The sequence below is a fragment of the Cyprinodon tularosa genome, unplaced genomic scaffold (genome assembly GCF_016077235.1).
Source record: "Cyprinodon tularosa strain WSP-4 unplaced genomic scaffold, ASM1607723v1 ctg113, whole genome shotgun sequence".
NCBI classification, from domain to species: domain Eukaryota; kingdom Metazoa; phylum Chordata; class Actinopteri; order Cyprinodontiformes; family Cyprinodontidae; genus Cyprinodon; species Cyprinodon tularosa.
Genome location: NW_024037926.1, coordinates 815,310 through 832,017, shown reverse-complemented (window position 1 = coordinate 832,017; position 16,708 = coordinate 815,310). Strand labels below are relative to the sequence as shown.

At 35.9% G+C, this 16,708-nt stretch overlaps 1 protein-coding gene across 5 annotated transcripts in view; it reads left to right on the top strand.

The window, feature by feature from the left end:
* rgs3a (regulator of G protein signaling 3a) overlaps positions 1–16,708 on the top strand; it is a 154,069-nt gene that overhangs the window by 40,661 nt on the left and 96,700 nt on the right. For 4 of the 5 annotated variants that reach the window (XM_038302063.1, XM_038302070.1, XM_038302079.1 and 1 more), the window contains 7 exons: positions 1,890–1,995; positions 2,916–3,348; positions 4,915–4,954; positions 5,074–5,402; positions 7,161–7,238; positions 10,364–10,475; positions 16,113–16,156. In XM_038302063.1, coding sequence (XP_038157991.1) covers positions 1,890–1,995; positions 2,916–3,348; positions 4,915–4,954; positions 5,074–5,402; positions 7,161–7,238; positions 10,364–10,475; positions 16,113–16,156 — 1,142 coding nt within the window. Of the gene's footprint in view, positions 1–1,889; positions 1,996–2,915; positions 3,349–4,914; positions 4,955–5,073; positions 5,403–6,977; positions 7,002–7,160; positions 7,239–10,363; positions 10,476–16,112; positions 16,157–16,708 lie in introns of those variants that run through there. The other variant, XM_038302087.1, reaches the window with a different exon arrangement.

The window sequence follows — 16,708 nt, the reverse complement described above, 5'->3', positions numbered from 1 at the left end:
GAATCTCTTCTGTCGTCTTTTATGCCTTAATTAAAGGCACCTGCTTGAACTTGTTATCTGCAGAGATGGACACAATTTAGTTCTTTTCGCAGGTTCGACTTTCCTTGTTCAGTGGTTTGACAGAACAAATACATGCCCATATCTGGTTAAAAACAGCTGTACACCACAGACAGACTTCGAAATCAGCCATGGTCAGCCTTTAAGAGCTGTTGAAGGACACCAGGAAGAAAATTGTAAATCTGCACCAGGCTGGGATAAGTGAATGAGAGCAACTGTAAGAAAATGGAATGCCTGGAAGACCATGGAAAAACGTCCTAGATCAGGGACCCCACACAAGATCTCCTCCCGTAGGATTAAAATGATCATAAGAATGGCACAAATACCAAAACTACAGAGGGACCTGATGAATGACCTGCAGAGAGCTGGGACCAAAGGCTGCCATCAGTAACAATACGCCAAGAGGGACTGAAATGCTGCAGTGCCAGACGTGTCCCCCTGCTTAAACCAGTATATGTCCTCGTGTGAAGCTCAAGATCATATGGAAGATCCGGAAGAGGATTGGGAGAATATCATGAGGTCAGATGAAACCAATGTAGAATTTTATTGCACAAACTCATGTTTGAAGGAATAAGAATGCTGAGTTGCATCTCAAGAACACCAGCATGGGGGTGGAAACATCATGTTTATTCTGAAAGGAGGACATAATGACTGATCTGTGTCAAGGGAAGAATGGACAGGGCAATGTATCATGAGATTTTAAGAGAAATACTTCCTTCCACCAGTGAGAGCATTTAAAATAATGTTGCTCTTCCAGCAAGACATTACAAGAGTTTAAGAGTAGTCTCAGGGCCGGCCCGAGGCATAAGCGAACTAAGCAGCCGCTTAGGGCCCCCTGGTGGCCAGGGGGCCCCAAGTGGCTAGACTACTGTAGTCTAGCCACTCTTCAGACTCCGACCACATAAACAAAATGTTGAGAGAATTAAAAATCTGATTTTTTCAACATTAGCAAACATCACAGCTCTAGAGAAGATCTGATGGAGGAATGGAGCAAAAATACAGTGTTTGTAAACCTGCTGAAGACCTAAAGGAAAAGTTTCCCCTCTGTCATTGCCAACAAGTGTTATGCTACAAAGTGTTACGTAGAATTTTTGTTATTCACCACAAGGTTATTTTGCGCCATGATTTAAAAACAAGTTATTAAAAAAATCCTAAAATGGAATATATTGTATTCGTTTTATGGAACATTGTCAGGATTGACAGGGTTTACTGTTGATCTCAGTTTTGATAATTCTTTATTTTTTCTATATATATATATATATATATATATATAAATAAATATATATATATATATATATATATATATATATATATATATATATATATATATATATATATATATATATATATATATATATATATATATATATATATATATATATATATATATATATATATATATATATATATATAACAGAAACAAAGGTCTGTGGTCAATTAGGGTTGAGTGTCGTATGTTAAAGCATGAAAGTACAATAGCAGCTGGAAAATCCAACCAGATCTATATCAGTTGTATAACAATATGACTAGCTGACAGTCTAGGCCAGGCATCCCTAAAGTCGGTCCTTGAGGGCCACTGTCCTGCAGGTTTTGGAGGTTTCCCTGCTCCAGCACAGCTGATTTACATTGATAGTTGATTAATAGGCTTTTGCTGAACTGCAATGATCAGAATCAGCTGTGCTAAAGCAGAGAATCCTTTAAAACCTGCAGGACAGTGGCCCTCGAGGACCAACTTTGGGGATGCCCTGTCTAGGCCATCCCACGGAGCAGGAATTTGTTCTAACACTGCTATCAAAATAATATTATTATAAGCTCTCCTTTCTCTTTTACAGGGGGGCCAGCGGACCAGGCTGGTCTACAGCAGCTGGATACCCTCCTGCAGTTAAATGGTCAGCCAGTGGAGCAGTGGAAATGTGTGGATCTGGCCCATGCAATAAGGTAACCAGAATATAAGGGACCAGTTTACATTTAAGTCTCAAAAGCATATTGAAAACATAAACCAGCATGATAAACCAGCATTTTCCCATTACTTTTACTGTATTACCAAGCTAAAATTGTATAATAGAAGCCAGTTTTCAGTAACCTGACTCCGCCAGATAGATTTTCTCCGCATATCCATCTGGAAACCTTCCGTTGAAGAAATTTTGTGAAGGGGTGAAAATACCTGTTAGCTGATTGGCCTATGTTGGTGATAGACGGGCGAAATAAAGCAATCAGATCAACGAAGCATATGACGTACTAACAGAGCGACGACGAAAACACAACCACAAGCCAGGCACAAGCCAATTGATAGATCAAACTCTTGCCGAAACCAGTCGGGAGAAGAGCAAAAACATCTTTTCCTCTGAGAAAAGCCTCCAGAGCAGTGTTTTGCTCTTCTTTCAGTGAAGAAATACTGTGTAATTCCGATAAAACTTGCTCGATAGCCACGCTAATGCTAGTTTCACCGGCTGAAGCCGCCATGTTCTTTAGACTGAACTGTCACGCTTCTTGTTGCGTCACACCTCAACCCGCCTCAAAGCCAATGCTGATTGGAGGTTCGTTTGGTGAACGGCTCCAAATTTTCTTTAATGGAGAGTCTCCAGACTGATCTGCGAGTGAAACCTTGAAAGCTCGCGAGATCAGGATGGTCTCACGAGGCTAAGTTTTCAGTGAGATTTACTTTAAAGGCTATAATATGTTGTGCATTTTTGTACAGTAGCTTGAGGCTTTTTATAGTTTGTGTGGACTATTTAAGAAAACTGTAATTTTATGAAGGCTTCTTCTGCTCCACATGAGTTTTTCCATTTATTCAACATTTTAATCTATTCTTTCACACAGAAATAGATTAATATAATTGCCTTCTTTTTCTATTTTAGAAACAGTGCCAATGAAATCACGGTGGTGGTATGGCGCACCGGTCCCTCAGCTAAGCCTAGTTTTGAAGGCCTCATCCATCGGCCCTCTTACAAACCTTCAACCTCAAATTACGATCCTCCCTCACCACCCACTCGCAGGCGGGCGCCAGATGTTGGCCCGAGCAAACCTCCCCCAGCTGTTCCGCCTCTCCCAGCGCACCACCGCCCTACTGCGGCCCGCAGGTTACTAGTGAACGGCTCTGAAACTGGAAACAGTGTTGGTGTGGGCAGAGGGACACTAGCGTGGGGAGCCCACATGGGGTCTGCTGAGGAACTGGATGGAAAACCTCGTCTCCTCCATCATCCTCCAACGGCCACATTAAAGGGAACCAGGGTGAAGGCATCCAATGGGGACAATTACATCATCCTGGCACCCATCAATCCTGGAAGCCAGGTACCACAGACTGGTGGAGGGCTGCATCTTTATCATCTTCTTCGTCCTCCTCATCCTCATTATGGTCATTTGTTGGCTCAACCTAGATATGTTTCCCTACCTTACATCCCTGGTGCTGATAGATAGATTGACTGTATGTTCAGTGTGTCCGTGTCTTGTGGATTAATACTGTTTCAGTGATTTATGCATGTTTTCAACACATTTCATGTTGCAAATATAGTTCATTTTCTCAGTGACTAAATATAGCTGTTGAAAATACAGTGTATATTCAATATTTGTGATATTTGTTTCATTACGCTCTACCAACCAGAAATAATTTTCCTTTTTGAAAATAATGCTGATTTGCATCATTTATCCAAAGATAACATCCAGATACATTATCTATGTGTCATTAATTACATATACATACATTTACATTTAAAATAAAAAATCCTAAAAAAAAAAATGCTTCTCTGAGGTATATTTAATAATATCAATTTGTGTATAACAAGCATGTACATTCACATGACGTGTCAGTTATATTATATACAGCACATACTCCTTTTTGCTTTGTATCTGAATTAAAGTTTTAATCATAAGAATGAAATAAAGCAAACCAATTAAAACAAAAAGACTGATCTGAATTCCTCAGCTAACAAAATACTAACAAACATGTTAAATCAAAAGATTCAGGAGGGGTTTAAAGCGCAATAAGAGGCCTTTAACTTTTCATTAAGCAAATCATTTTTTCATCATGCATACACTAGGGCTCAGATTTTCCCTTACTAACTACTCTTTTTTCTTTTTTGAAGCCATCTGTGTGTTTTATTAGATTTGTATGCATCCCTCTTTCTGTGTGCTTTTCTGCTGAAGGTTCATTCAGGGGATGAAAAGTGTGATGAGTCATAAGACCAGTTTGATGTAAGGAGATAAAGCGAAAAAAAACCCCAACTGAAATAACAAACTATTATATTCAAATAAAGTACACATAGCCTCAGGAAAAAAAGCTACATACGATCACTGTGCGCAAACCTTTCTTTTAAATATAGTTAATACATTTAAAGGAAAGGGGAGGAGAACTTTTTTTGAGTTTGGCCAAGTTAAAAATAACAGAGGCCCTTGAGAAATGTTTGTGGGATTACAAATAGACAAAATATTTCAGTTCGAAAAAATGCTTTGGGAGCTCAGAGCAGGTCTTCTGTTTCATTGTAGTGATACAGTAATGTAATACGTTCAAATATTGTATTGCTTCCCATATTTTTACCTCAACTTCTACATAAACCGGATTAATGTATCAGGTTTTAGAAACCTGTATTTTACTTCCTCTACTAAATATTGTTTAACAGTTGAATTTAGGGACAGATCAGGAGGATTATTATTGCAAATTATGTCTAACTGCCTAAAGCAAATGATGAAGAAACCCAAAACTGAGTTATCTGAACCAATAGTGACTAGTTCTTAGAATTATCAACTATGCAGTGTTTTAATTCAATTTTTAACCAATCTTTTATTTTACTTATTGTTATATGTTGCAGATTTTTGCTGAAACAATAAATCTTAGTTGTATTTCATCCTGTTTGCTTTCAGATATTGAGGCCGGTTTATCCTGACAACCAGGGTACATTAGGTAAGAGATGCGCTCTATATTTTGTTTGTTTTATCTTTATGTTATTTTTTAACTGATGACTTCTTTTTTATATCACTAATTTAATTACCCTATCTTTTTAATTTATGTCGGAGCTGCAGGTTACAACAGACTATACCCCACACGACAGACTTCTGGTCCAGAGAGTGGTAGTAGTGGTGGTGGGGCTTTTTCTGGGGGTGTTAATGCAGGTGGCAGTGGTGGGGGAGGCTTCTCCAGCCGAACTGGCTTCCTAAGACGATCTAACAACTCCAAGGCATCAAAAGGGTCCTCCACCTCCAATAATACTAGCCTATTTAATTATCAGCAGCAAAATGCCAATTTTGCTAACTACCAGAACTGTACGATAGTGCGCTCACATACCCCACATGCCAACTATGGATATGTTAAAGTCGCACCGAAGATCCTCATCTTTCCTATTTTTGTTCAGGTTAGTCATTCTTATATTCTTTATTTCTAAGTTGAACTCAATTCTAGTTTCTGTCCAATTTCTTTAATATTTGTCCCTGTCCTACACAGCATTTGCAAAACTGTATTACAATAGGTTTTAGGTTGTCATTTTTTACTTTTTCAGTAACATTCACAGTGATACAGCGACTGTAAGGGCTGCTTCATCTTCTTGACTATGTCATGTGACCAACTCGTGATCTCTCTTGCAGCCCTGTCAGCATAGAATTGTGGAAAATCAAAATCAAAATGTGTATTTACACATAAAAAAATAAGATACATGCATGTAAATATTTACACTCCACCAAGTTAGGTTTACATGAAAACTCAGAATGAAATAAACTTATATATATATTTTTTTTATAAGGAAAAGTGAATGTTCTCATTCAGATCATTATTCTTATATACACGCATGATGAGTAGTGTGTGATATATTACTTGACTGGGATTTGGTTTTAGTAAACGTCTAATCTAAAAGTAGTCTAATTCATATTATGTACGAGCAACAACAGATTATATGAATAATTATTAAATAAATAATTTAAATGTATTTGCATGTTACTCCTGTTTTAGCTTTAGCTGTGCTTTATTATCTTCGTGGTGAAGATGAGCACCAAATGACTGGGGTTGTTGCTTTGTGTTTAACTTGGCGTCATTGTTTAATTCAGTGTTTTGTCATATTATAGCACTATCTTTGTACAAAAGTACAAATATAGCATGTGAAGGCTGTTCCCTGAATTAAGCTGGCTAGCAGGAAATATATTTATGATGTGTGACAAGGATTTTATTTTTGACCTTTTTATTTTAGCTGAACTTTCGAGTCAGGAGTTTGCTATTTCGGTACACGTTATGATGCAATAGCTGTTTTTTTGTTTTGTTTTAAGGCCATAGTAGCCTTCTTTATGTGTAAATAAACTGGAGAAAGCTGTTAAAAGTGCCCATACAGGCTAAAGAAAAAAACAATATGGTTTACTTTTTATTTAATTTAGGATTTTTACTCTATTTAATTTGAATTAATGTGCCTAAAAATGTTGCTGAATCTTATAGTAAGATTAAAAAACCCCAGAGTCAGAATTTAGGAAGCAGAGAAAATTTTTGTCAAGTCATACTGTATTTTTATTGCAAAACAGATTGTCCAACATATGAACACAAATACAGCCCTGAATAACCTTTACAATAATCTTGAAAGATTTCCAAGCTTACAGATTTCAGTTGCTGCTGAACTTAATCCCTTTTAAAAAATGCAAAACATTTTACAAAACATTATATAACATCATGTGCAATTATAAATTAACATGCAATACTGACCATAATCCTTGTATGATATGAATTAGACCTATTAGCAGACATTAAAACAGCCCCTTTTTACACGCCGGACTTCAGAGGAAATTCCCCTCCTCCCACGTTGTAGCACTTGTGCATTTTTTGTGTCACACTTTGTCATTCTCAACCACACATTTTGCTTCTGTCATAACTCACTTTCTTTCTCAGTACAGCACTGTTAGTCGCACTGTCGTTTGTAAAATAAAAAAAAGGCTGTCTCTTTGTCTCTTTGCTGGATTGAGGAGTCATAATGGATTTGGTATTGTACATTTTCTATTGAACGCTATTTTCTCTAAGAAAAAATCTAAATTTTCATTAAGCAGTGATGGTGGTTTAAGTTTTATGGTGTTTGATAAATGTGATACATACTGCTTTTTTTTTTAGAGCTTAATTTTCTGTCTTGTTCTACTGCATCCAGCCTCTTGACCTGTGCAGCCGAACCCTCAACATATCGGAAGAGATGATTCTACATGAGAGCAAGCACCACTCTTTAAAGGTGACTCATATCATGGTATTATTGATTGAATGGTTTCAACATTAGGACATAGAAGAAAAAAAGTGCATGTCTGAGTCGGTGAGATCTAAACAAATGGATTATTTTTTACACAATCAAATTCTTAAACTGGTATGAACACTGAACAAAAGCTTTGCTAGAAGAAAAGCATCTTATGTATAAATTAACACTTTGGTGTTGTGGAAATCATTCACGTTATGAAGCCGTTTACAATGAGCATTAAAAGGGTTTTGCATGCATTAAAAAGAAATGGAGACACAGATAAATCATTGTTTATATTAATGCATGCACAAATGGATTAAATTTGAAAAGAGTATCCTGTGCCATCCTGTTTTTACATGCCAGTGTGCAATAAAACTAATAAATTTCATACAAAGAAACAAGGATAATCAGGCAGAAAAATTGGTGACCTGTTCCGTCTCATTTAGCCAGAGCATTAGTACTGATCTAATGATATGAGTGGAAACTCAATACCTTTACAAAGTTTAAAATGTACTTTTCTGTCCTTGTTTCCTCAAATGGAAGTTAGTAAAGCATAGTTGGAGTAGATCATGTTCTTTGTAAAAAGAGTAAAATATAGGCTTATTTACTTACAATAAATATTTTTTTTTATTAAAAACATTTTGAATAGATTTAGAAATACCAGTGATCCCTGGTATGCAAGCTGTTAGTTCTCATTTGGCTCATAAAACAAATATTTTGGTGCCAATGTTTGTCATGAGGGTGTTTCTCTCCACTCTGTTTCTTTAAACAGGCTACTATGCGCTCTGTCTCTGTTGTTGCAGCTTTATGAGAGTTGAGTAGGTGGATGTGAGGGGGATTACCGCTCACAGATATAGCCATACACTTCTATGTATGGCTATGTTATAACTTTTGTAGGTATAAAATGCTGTGCAAGGATTATAAAAATAATCCCAAAATACATAAAAAAATGTTTGTTTTTTTCCAAATGATCTAATTTCTTATCACGATAAACCAGACTAAATGTGAGATTAAATGTGTAATTTAGTCTGGCCCAGATGAATGAGACATAGGAAGATTGTTGATGAGAACAACCCGTTGTTTTTCAAACCATGTCTGTGCCTATTGGCCAGCACTCTGACCAATGAGCGCAACTGACTGTGGCATAGTGAGCGCGACAGGTGGAAGAGTGTAAACTAACAGCCTGTCTGTAAAACAGCGAATACATCCTTCTTAAAAATGAATGAGCGCAGAGCCTCTTCCTGCTCACATTTCAACAAAAACCCCAAGTCTAATCCTTCCAAAACTGATTTCAAAGCTGAGTCAAACGAGAACTGTTCAATAGTTGTTGCCATCTTCCTTGTTGTGCTTTCTCCAGCGTTGCGTAGCTTTGTCGTCACGCCCTCCAAACCCTGCCCGCTTTGCATCCAAAAATTCAAAACACATCTCAGCATTGTGATTGGCCAGCCAGTTCTAGGGCCTGGGGCATTGATCGAGGCTAGACCAAACTCTTAAGCAAAAATGATTTTGGCCACTGGCGGGTGGGGCTAGTTCACTAGGCTACTAATTTCTAACATTTTTAGGGCTTTTATTTACATTTCCCATAAAAGTAACTTTGCTAAGATGCATCTTTTTGCAGATGATGCCTTACTTTATGTAAATGCTGACTTTAACAGGTCTTCTATGGAGATAAAGCTCCTAAAAAAGTGGAACTAAGATTGCAAGCTTGTACTTGCATGTACTTGGAAGTAGTGTTGCGCTGTGCAGTACAGGGCTGTGCAGTATCGGCCGATACCATACCGATACCATCTGTTTGAAATTGATGCGTGTGTGTATATGAAGAACTGCATACTACTTGGATGTAAAATAATTGCCATCATGGCATTTGTCAAGCTGCTGCCTACCTCTGTGAAGCAGGAAAAAAAAGACAAAGTGAATCCAGTAGAACTTTTTATTGCCTACCTGGAATGGGTGACAATAGTTGAATATACTTTTGACTCTCAAAATGGTATTGGTGCCCTATTTGTCGGTACTCGCCGACAGCGATACTACCATTTTAGTGCCCTATCGGGGTCCAATACTGGTATCAGTGCAACAGTACTTGTAAGAATCCTACTTTACTACTTTGCATAATCTATTCCTGTTAATTTTTAAAACTTTTGCATATTGACTTGTCAAGGTATGGTTTAGATAAACAAAAGTGTAATAAATATGCTGGAGTACAAATGAAATAAAATGGAATAAGAGAAAAAATGCAAATTCTTCAGATAGCATTTTTTTGACTATACATGTAGTTTATTTGTCTACAATATCAAGTGTTTTATTAAAGTCAACGTAAAAATGGTCAGGTAAGTTATTGCGTTATCTTCCTTCAACTCAAACTTTTACACTTAGAGAAAAAATAATCACACACTTTCTCACTCACTTCCCCACTCGCACATGTCTGTATTTCTATACTGTGACTTTTTTTGACTGCTGTTAATTTTAGTAATGGCCTTTATGACTCACTCTAATGCTCACCCTGACCATGAACATGATTCACACTCCTGGACCTTACCAGTTTCACTGAAAATGGGAGGGTCAACCACAGTAGGGCTGGAATCTGATCTACATAGAGTAGTGCCCAGATGCACACATAGTGGTTACAGCTATAACACCTCACCGCTATCCTCCCCCCTTAAGAGGAAGCCACAAATGCAAAAGCATTGTTTTGAAATTTTGTACATCTAAGATAATCATTCTTTGCTGTAGATGTTTCCTTTACATTGCATTGAACCAGTGACTCAAGAAAGTATTTTAGTCCTTTGTGTTAAATCAGGTTACTTAAATATGTGCAACATTTGCTTGTGCTTTCTTAGTAAATGAATTTGCAAATTGAAATAAACTTTATTTTTTATTATAATCTATCATTTGCATCCGGTCTTGCACAGGATTTTGAAGAAAGACTTAAATGGTGCAAAATCTGTCACATATCAGTAATTTAGTCCATAAGGTACATATAAGGCACAATAGTTTTAAAATGATGCAGAAGTACCACCACCTTCCCCTCCCTCACAACCCCCCTCTCAAATCCCCTGCTTTCATCTATTTCCTTTGAATTTCCTGTTTCTTTCTTGGTAATCTTCCTCCCCCTTGTTTTCTTGTAGGTCACTGTGTTTGTCTACAATGACTTGTTGCTCATAACGAGAGAAAATGAGCCTGGCAGATGTAACGTCCTACAGAGTCCCCTGTACCTCAGACACCTCCGTCTGCAGGATGGTAAGTTTGTCTCAACACTGCTGTATGATTCTTAAATGTCTGTGATCACATGGGAAGTTTGAAAAATGGAAGAAGATCTAAATGCTGCATATTTTAAAGTATCTACCAGTAAACCATATCTGACCCCTTAACACTATAAAAACAGGAACCAGAAATTGTACAAACAGAAATAAACATCCAGTACCATGGTTGTGGAGATATTTCCAGTTGAGTATTGCCAAAGTTTATTTATGGAACAAGTGCCAAATTTCTTGTTGCCTTGTCTTACAATTTGACCTCGATGTAAACAATTGGCTCCTCAGGCCTAATAAAGTGACTATCAGGGTCACACAGTAACTAAGCAAATCAAATAAATAGGGGCTCCTGTAAACATCAGTGCTAGGCAGAAACAGGGAGCTTGCTTCAGAGGCAAGAGAGGCTTAGAAAAAAAACACAATGGCACACTGAAACTGACATCTGATCACTGCATTCTATTTTTCAGAAACAACATGTTCTGTCAACAATAGCTGCTAAAATAATGAAAATACACATCAAGATATTATTCATCCCACAACAGTTTTCATATTGTTTAAATTTTGTGATTCATATGTGTAAAAAAAACTGAGGAGGTTTAAGCTGAGAGGAGAATTTTAAGTAATAACTCAAAACTTATTGTCCAGTGGTGTCATTAACTACCACCAAACACATACTTTAACTTAAATGGATTGTTCTACATTGTTTTAAAAATTTTGGACTACTTTAAAATGTTAGCTTTTTAGCCTGTGAAGCAGTAATTTTGGCATTAGAACGGTCCCAATGATTATTTCTCACCCAGTGTCTTTCTTATTGTTAAATCAAGCACACAGACACTGACTGAGACAACGGGGGCCTATGGTGCTTTAGATTTATGGGCTCTTTCATGATCTCTTGAAAGGCTGGCTAGTTTGGCTTCGTATCCTATACTACTGCTCCTTTTCCCCAATTCTGAACTGTCTGTGGTTTACTGGAGTCCCTTAGCCTTTTTAGAGACATAACTCTTTCTAGACTAATAGTTAGAAAGGAACTTGTTTAATGACTTTTTGTTGTATTTCTTTAGAATATTGCATAATGGGTTTTGAGATATTTTAATTTCCCTGTTGCTTAACTTTCTCGATTCAATAGGTGTTTTGGTTTTCAGGTAGTGAAACGAAAACATACTGCCTCTTTATAAACAGGATGTGGTCAACATCTGTGTGAGCCATTAAATGCATTATTGATAAGTCAAGTTTTAAGAGACATTAAATGATGCTTGTTTTGCATTTCATCTGATAAATAACTGTTCTAAGTGACAATGTACATGAAAGTGTGTGTACAGCCAGGTTTAATATGAACATCAAAAAACATGCCAACATTACATGTCACCCAGTTGCAGTGATAGCACTGCGTCTAAGCTCTATAACTTGTTATATGTAGAGCAATATTTGCTTAACGGACACTTAATCCCCTTTAAGTAGTTTTGTCCTTCCAATATTAACTGTTACTTCAGATGTGGGTTGCTTTTCAGACACCACTGATCTTCTCTGAGCGTCTTCTGACCTCCAAGCAATACCCTATCAATCAAAATTCACTAGGCTGGAGATTCAAAGGGCTCTGTGTGTATGCTCTGAGAAGGGATACACACAGAGTTAGAGATATTCATCTCCACCCTGCTGCTTGTCATTGTTATTTCACTTCGGCAGCGTCACTCAGGAAGGAGGCGCCGGGGGATTGTGTTTGTTTCAATGAGGGTGTGTTTGACTTGTCTGTGTGCGTGCATGTAATGACACAGGACGAGTTCAATACAGGGGCTTTCCTGTGTTCCCATTACCCCTATACCAGCCTCAGAAGCGTGGGAAACAACAAAAGTAGTATAACAGAATAAAGCAAAAAAGACAACATGGTTGCTTAAGCATTGCCTTATAACAATAAAGATTCTGACACATTGTATCTCTGCTTTCATCTTTAACTTTGTGCTAAAGCATTCTGCCACTTGAATAGGCCAGTGCACTCTGTGAAAATTATCAATTAATTCGAAAGTTGAGTAAAAGTGAAACAGAAATTCTTTATAAAAGATTTATCATCATGGTAAATTAAAAAGATTGCACGGTGCTGCATGTTGTGAAAAATAAAAAGGTACAGAAACTTACTCTGATAAAATGTTTGTCTCTGCCATACAAGGAAAGTTTTTTTCTAGATAAACATTCCTGCTTAAGGCTGATTTAAAACAGTATTCCCTAATTTCTCTAATAAAGAAATAAAACAAACGAAAAAGACTGAAAAACAACATTTTCGATCATTATAAAGTAAGTTTGTTTTTCTTTGTAAGAAGGTAAAACCAGCTAATTTCAATGTTGATTTAATACAGGCTGAATAGTTATCTGCTCATTTTAAATTTATTTTGTTGACACTGCTAGTTTTAAATTGTTATACAACAGCGACCTCTGCTGTTGGACATGAGACTCATAGATTCTGTTTTTTTCTTTTTGGTAATGGGAAAACCTTCCCCAAACATTTGTATTGAAGTAGGAGCAGTTCTATCTAATTGTAATTTTAGCCAAGTAAAATATAACATTTTCCATTCAATAAATTACATTTAAAGTATTATATTATAACTTCTGAGTTACTAGTAATATCTGTACTGTAAAAAAAGAAAAAGATATAACCAGACAGACAAAAATATAATATTCTGGACAAATTCTGCCAATTTCAATAAAATAAAATAAAATAAAATATTGAATTCAACCACATCAAACAAATAAATAATTCAGGCACAATAAAACTTTCAAAGTCAGAATTTCAAAATTTTATTTATAAAAAATATTCTAATAGCACGTTATATATCCATTTTAGTACTGCCGAAGACCATACCTATTTTTTCTGCATATTCTCCTAAACTCCATAAGCCCAGCAGATAAAAAATAATATCAGAACCATAGAACCTTTAAAATTTTTATATAAACTTTAGGGTGAGTCTGGTTAAATTCTATTTAAAACAAGCTTCTTGTTTCTTCATTACATGAGGTTACATAACCAGAAACTTTACTCAATTAAATGTTGTGATACTGGAGGATATTATTTCTCAAGTAAAGATGTTATGTGTTTTTTTCGTAAGAGTCTCTAATAAGTCTGTTGAGGTTCATATATGAACATAAAAGTGTATGTCTTAAATCAGAAATACATAATTGAATAGTATGTTTTCTTTTAAATAAAAAAGAATTCAATTAATAAAATACAAAAAATAAAATGAAATTGTTTAAATTAACTGATTAACTGCTATTATTTCTTTCATTTCTTGTTTTAACCCAAAGGAAAAAAATGTTACAAGACTAAAAAAATTATCCAGTGTTTTGAAATGTATTGGCATCTTTAGCCTTTAGTGCTTAAAATAGATTTAAAGTTCTATACAGGTATTATCTCTTAACAAAGATAAAACCAAATGGAATTAACTACGCCTTCAGTAGTTTTTTTCCTATGATCTCATTAATCTCTCACAGCAACAGATAGGTTAGCCCACTCTTCATCATATAATAATGTGCAGCAACAGCTGCTTTTTTAAGATCATAGCTGATGTCCTTGCACCTGGGGATCGTGTTAACACTGACTTGTGACCACCAGGCTTCCAAGCCGCTAAAACCCCCATTTAAATAGAATTTGGCATACTTGATTAGGAACCATCTGTAACAAGTGCTTCATTAGCAGCTCTTATTTGTAAAGAACCATGGTGTACTTTGTTTTCCCACCAACTGCATTTACACTTTGGCTTTGTTTCTGTTTATGAAACAATATAAGTGGAATTGGTTTAGTGACTCTAAAGCAGAATTCAAATTCAGGGCTTCGTCCTTCGAAGGCCAGATTCATGGGCAGATTACATCATAGCGAGGCGCAGAGGTCTGTTCGTATTAGAACGCTCCTCGTTATGCGGCCGACAAATGCATCCTTCTTTTTGCTCGTTTGAAGCACAGGTCCAATGCATCCTATGTACCCTTGGTTATCCCAGGATTCATTGCGAGTCCAAGCAAGCATGCTGCTCTGTGATCAGAGGAAAAAGGTACTTAATTAAGAACAGTGGTGAATAATGGAAGTTCAGTTTATCATGATATATGTGAATAATAATATGACAATATGTGAATAGTTCCATCTGAAATTAGTGAAAATAGTTTTTTAAAATGGTTATTGAGTCAGATATGTGGCAGGTAATGTTTGATTTATCGAAAGGTTTTTATCTGTTACTGTGTAAATGGGTTTGGCTGTAATTTAAGGACAGATTGTAATATATCTGCAGTGTGGGGACTATAAATCTGATATGATTTTTATTTTTTAATTGCTACTTTGCACAATTTGCTTAACTAAGTATATTTTGACTAAGAGATTTTGCAGATATATTTTCTATAGGTACATCGTTTAGATTTGCTTTTATCTTTCTGCCCCTTTTATATAATTACAATTGCTTTTGTCTGTTCATGCTCCACTCTGTATTCTCATGAGTGTAATCTTTGTTCACTTTGCGATAAAAGAAAAAAGAGGAAAAAAAGAAAAAAGAAACCGCTTTGAAAAGCGCATGAATTCGAATTTAGCCCTAAGTCTCATTGTTACTCATTGTTTCATTGTTGACATTATTGCTACAGCAATACAGGCAGTAATGTTCAGTAAACAATGAAAAGAGTGAGTTAAAAATTCGATTTAGAATTCCTACTGGAATCTAGTGTACTTATGCAGACATCTTTTACTTCATAAGGCATGCAAAACTGACATTTTTGCAAAACAGTAGAGTACAATGTTGTTAGAGAAAGAGTTTTCATTTAAAGACATTGAGACAATTCTTTTTAAATGCTGTTTTTGGCTTGAGATACACTCTTGATAGCATTTTGGAGCTTTGAGTAGTTTTTTTTTTTCTGGATGGAAAGGTAGATTTTTTCAGTGGTGTTCTGATGCTTATGTGTACGTTCCTGAAATACAGCCTTTAACACCTGTGTTTTATGCCCTAATATTAACAGTCTGAAACACTGTTTTTTAAAACGTTTTTTTTTTTTTTTTTTTTTTTTTCATTCGTCCCTCAATTGAGTGTCCCATGTTCTTATACGGGACCATATTTGTTTGCAACCCCCCACCCAAAAAAACAAAAAAATTAAATATTAAACTTAATAGGGTATTTTATTACCATCTATCTTAGAAAAAAAAAAAATAAAAAGTTGACTAGTGGATATTAAACATGGATAAATTAATTTAACATGCTTTCATATTTGTTTTTTTGTTTGTTTGTTTTGTTAACTAGATTTAATTATGGATTCAGAGTGCTCTTATATGTGCACAACAGTAAACACCACACTGTGTATTGTGAGTATAGGTCTAAGTGTGCATGTTCACTCGATTAAAACCATTTATCTTGGCTCCAGAGCCACAGGCTTGTCTCCCACAGCGCTTCTTCAGTGAATTATGGAAGGATGTCTATAAGGCTGACCCACAGTAAAAGCTTTCCATCAATAAAACAATTTTGTCAGAATTGGAAATCAGCTGTGCTGCTTTTTGTACAAGATGGAGGAAAGTGTATGAAAACAGTACCAGAGGAAAAAAGGCTGTTAAGAAAAAAAAAAACATTACTTAAAATGTGTTGTAACCCTTTTCTTATATTTATTTTTTCAGATTACACTGATGGGATGAGGTTCTATCTGATCCACATGACTGAGGTAAGAGAAAGACTCTGTGTTGCTGGAACAAAGGAAAAAAACAAAAAAACAAAAAAAAAGGATTTAATGTTAACAGCCTATTTTGTCTTAGAGCCAGAGGGGTTGGGCTGGGCTCAAAATCACATTACCAGGAAAACTTTGAGGATTAACAGAAAGCATTAATGAAAATGTCTGCTCTGTCTTTAAGAGACTTTCTTCTTTCAAACATGCAACAAAGATTTTTTCACATTTTTTTTTCCAAAACGAAGGTAAAAAAAAAAAAAACACAAAGATGTTCATGTGGTTGTTGCATAGCTAAGAAAATTAAATTTAAAGAAGCAAACATCCAGACATGTAGCACATTTTAAAATATATGCAAATGTGGATAATCTGTTTGTTTACACTGGGATTTGTTAAGCTGTTGAGATATTATGAAAAGGATCAGATTTTCTTCCATCTGCTCTAACAGCTCTCATGCTGGCCTTTTGAGATGAAAGGGATAGTAGGAAATGGCTCTTGAGTGGTTACAATTTTTCACATTTAATGTGAAAAATTGTAAAAGTCCTGAACCTT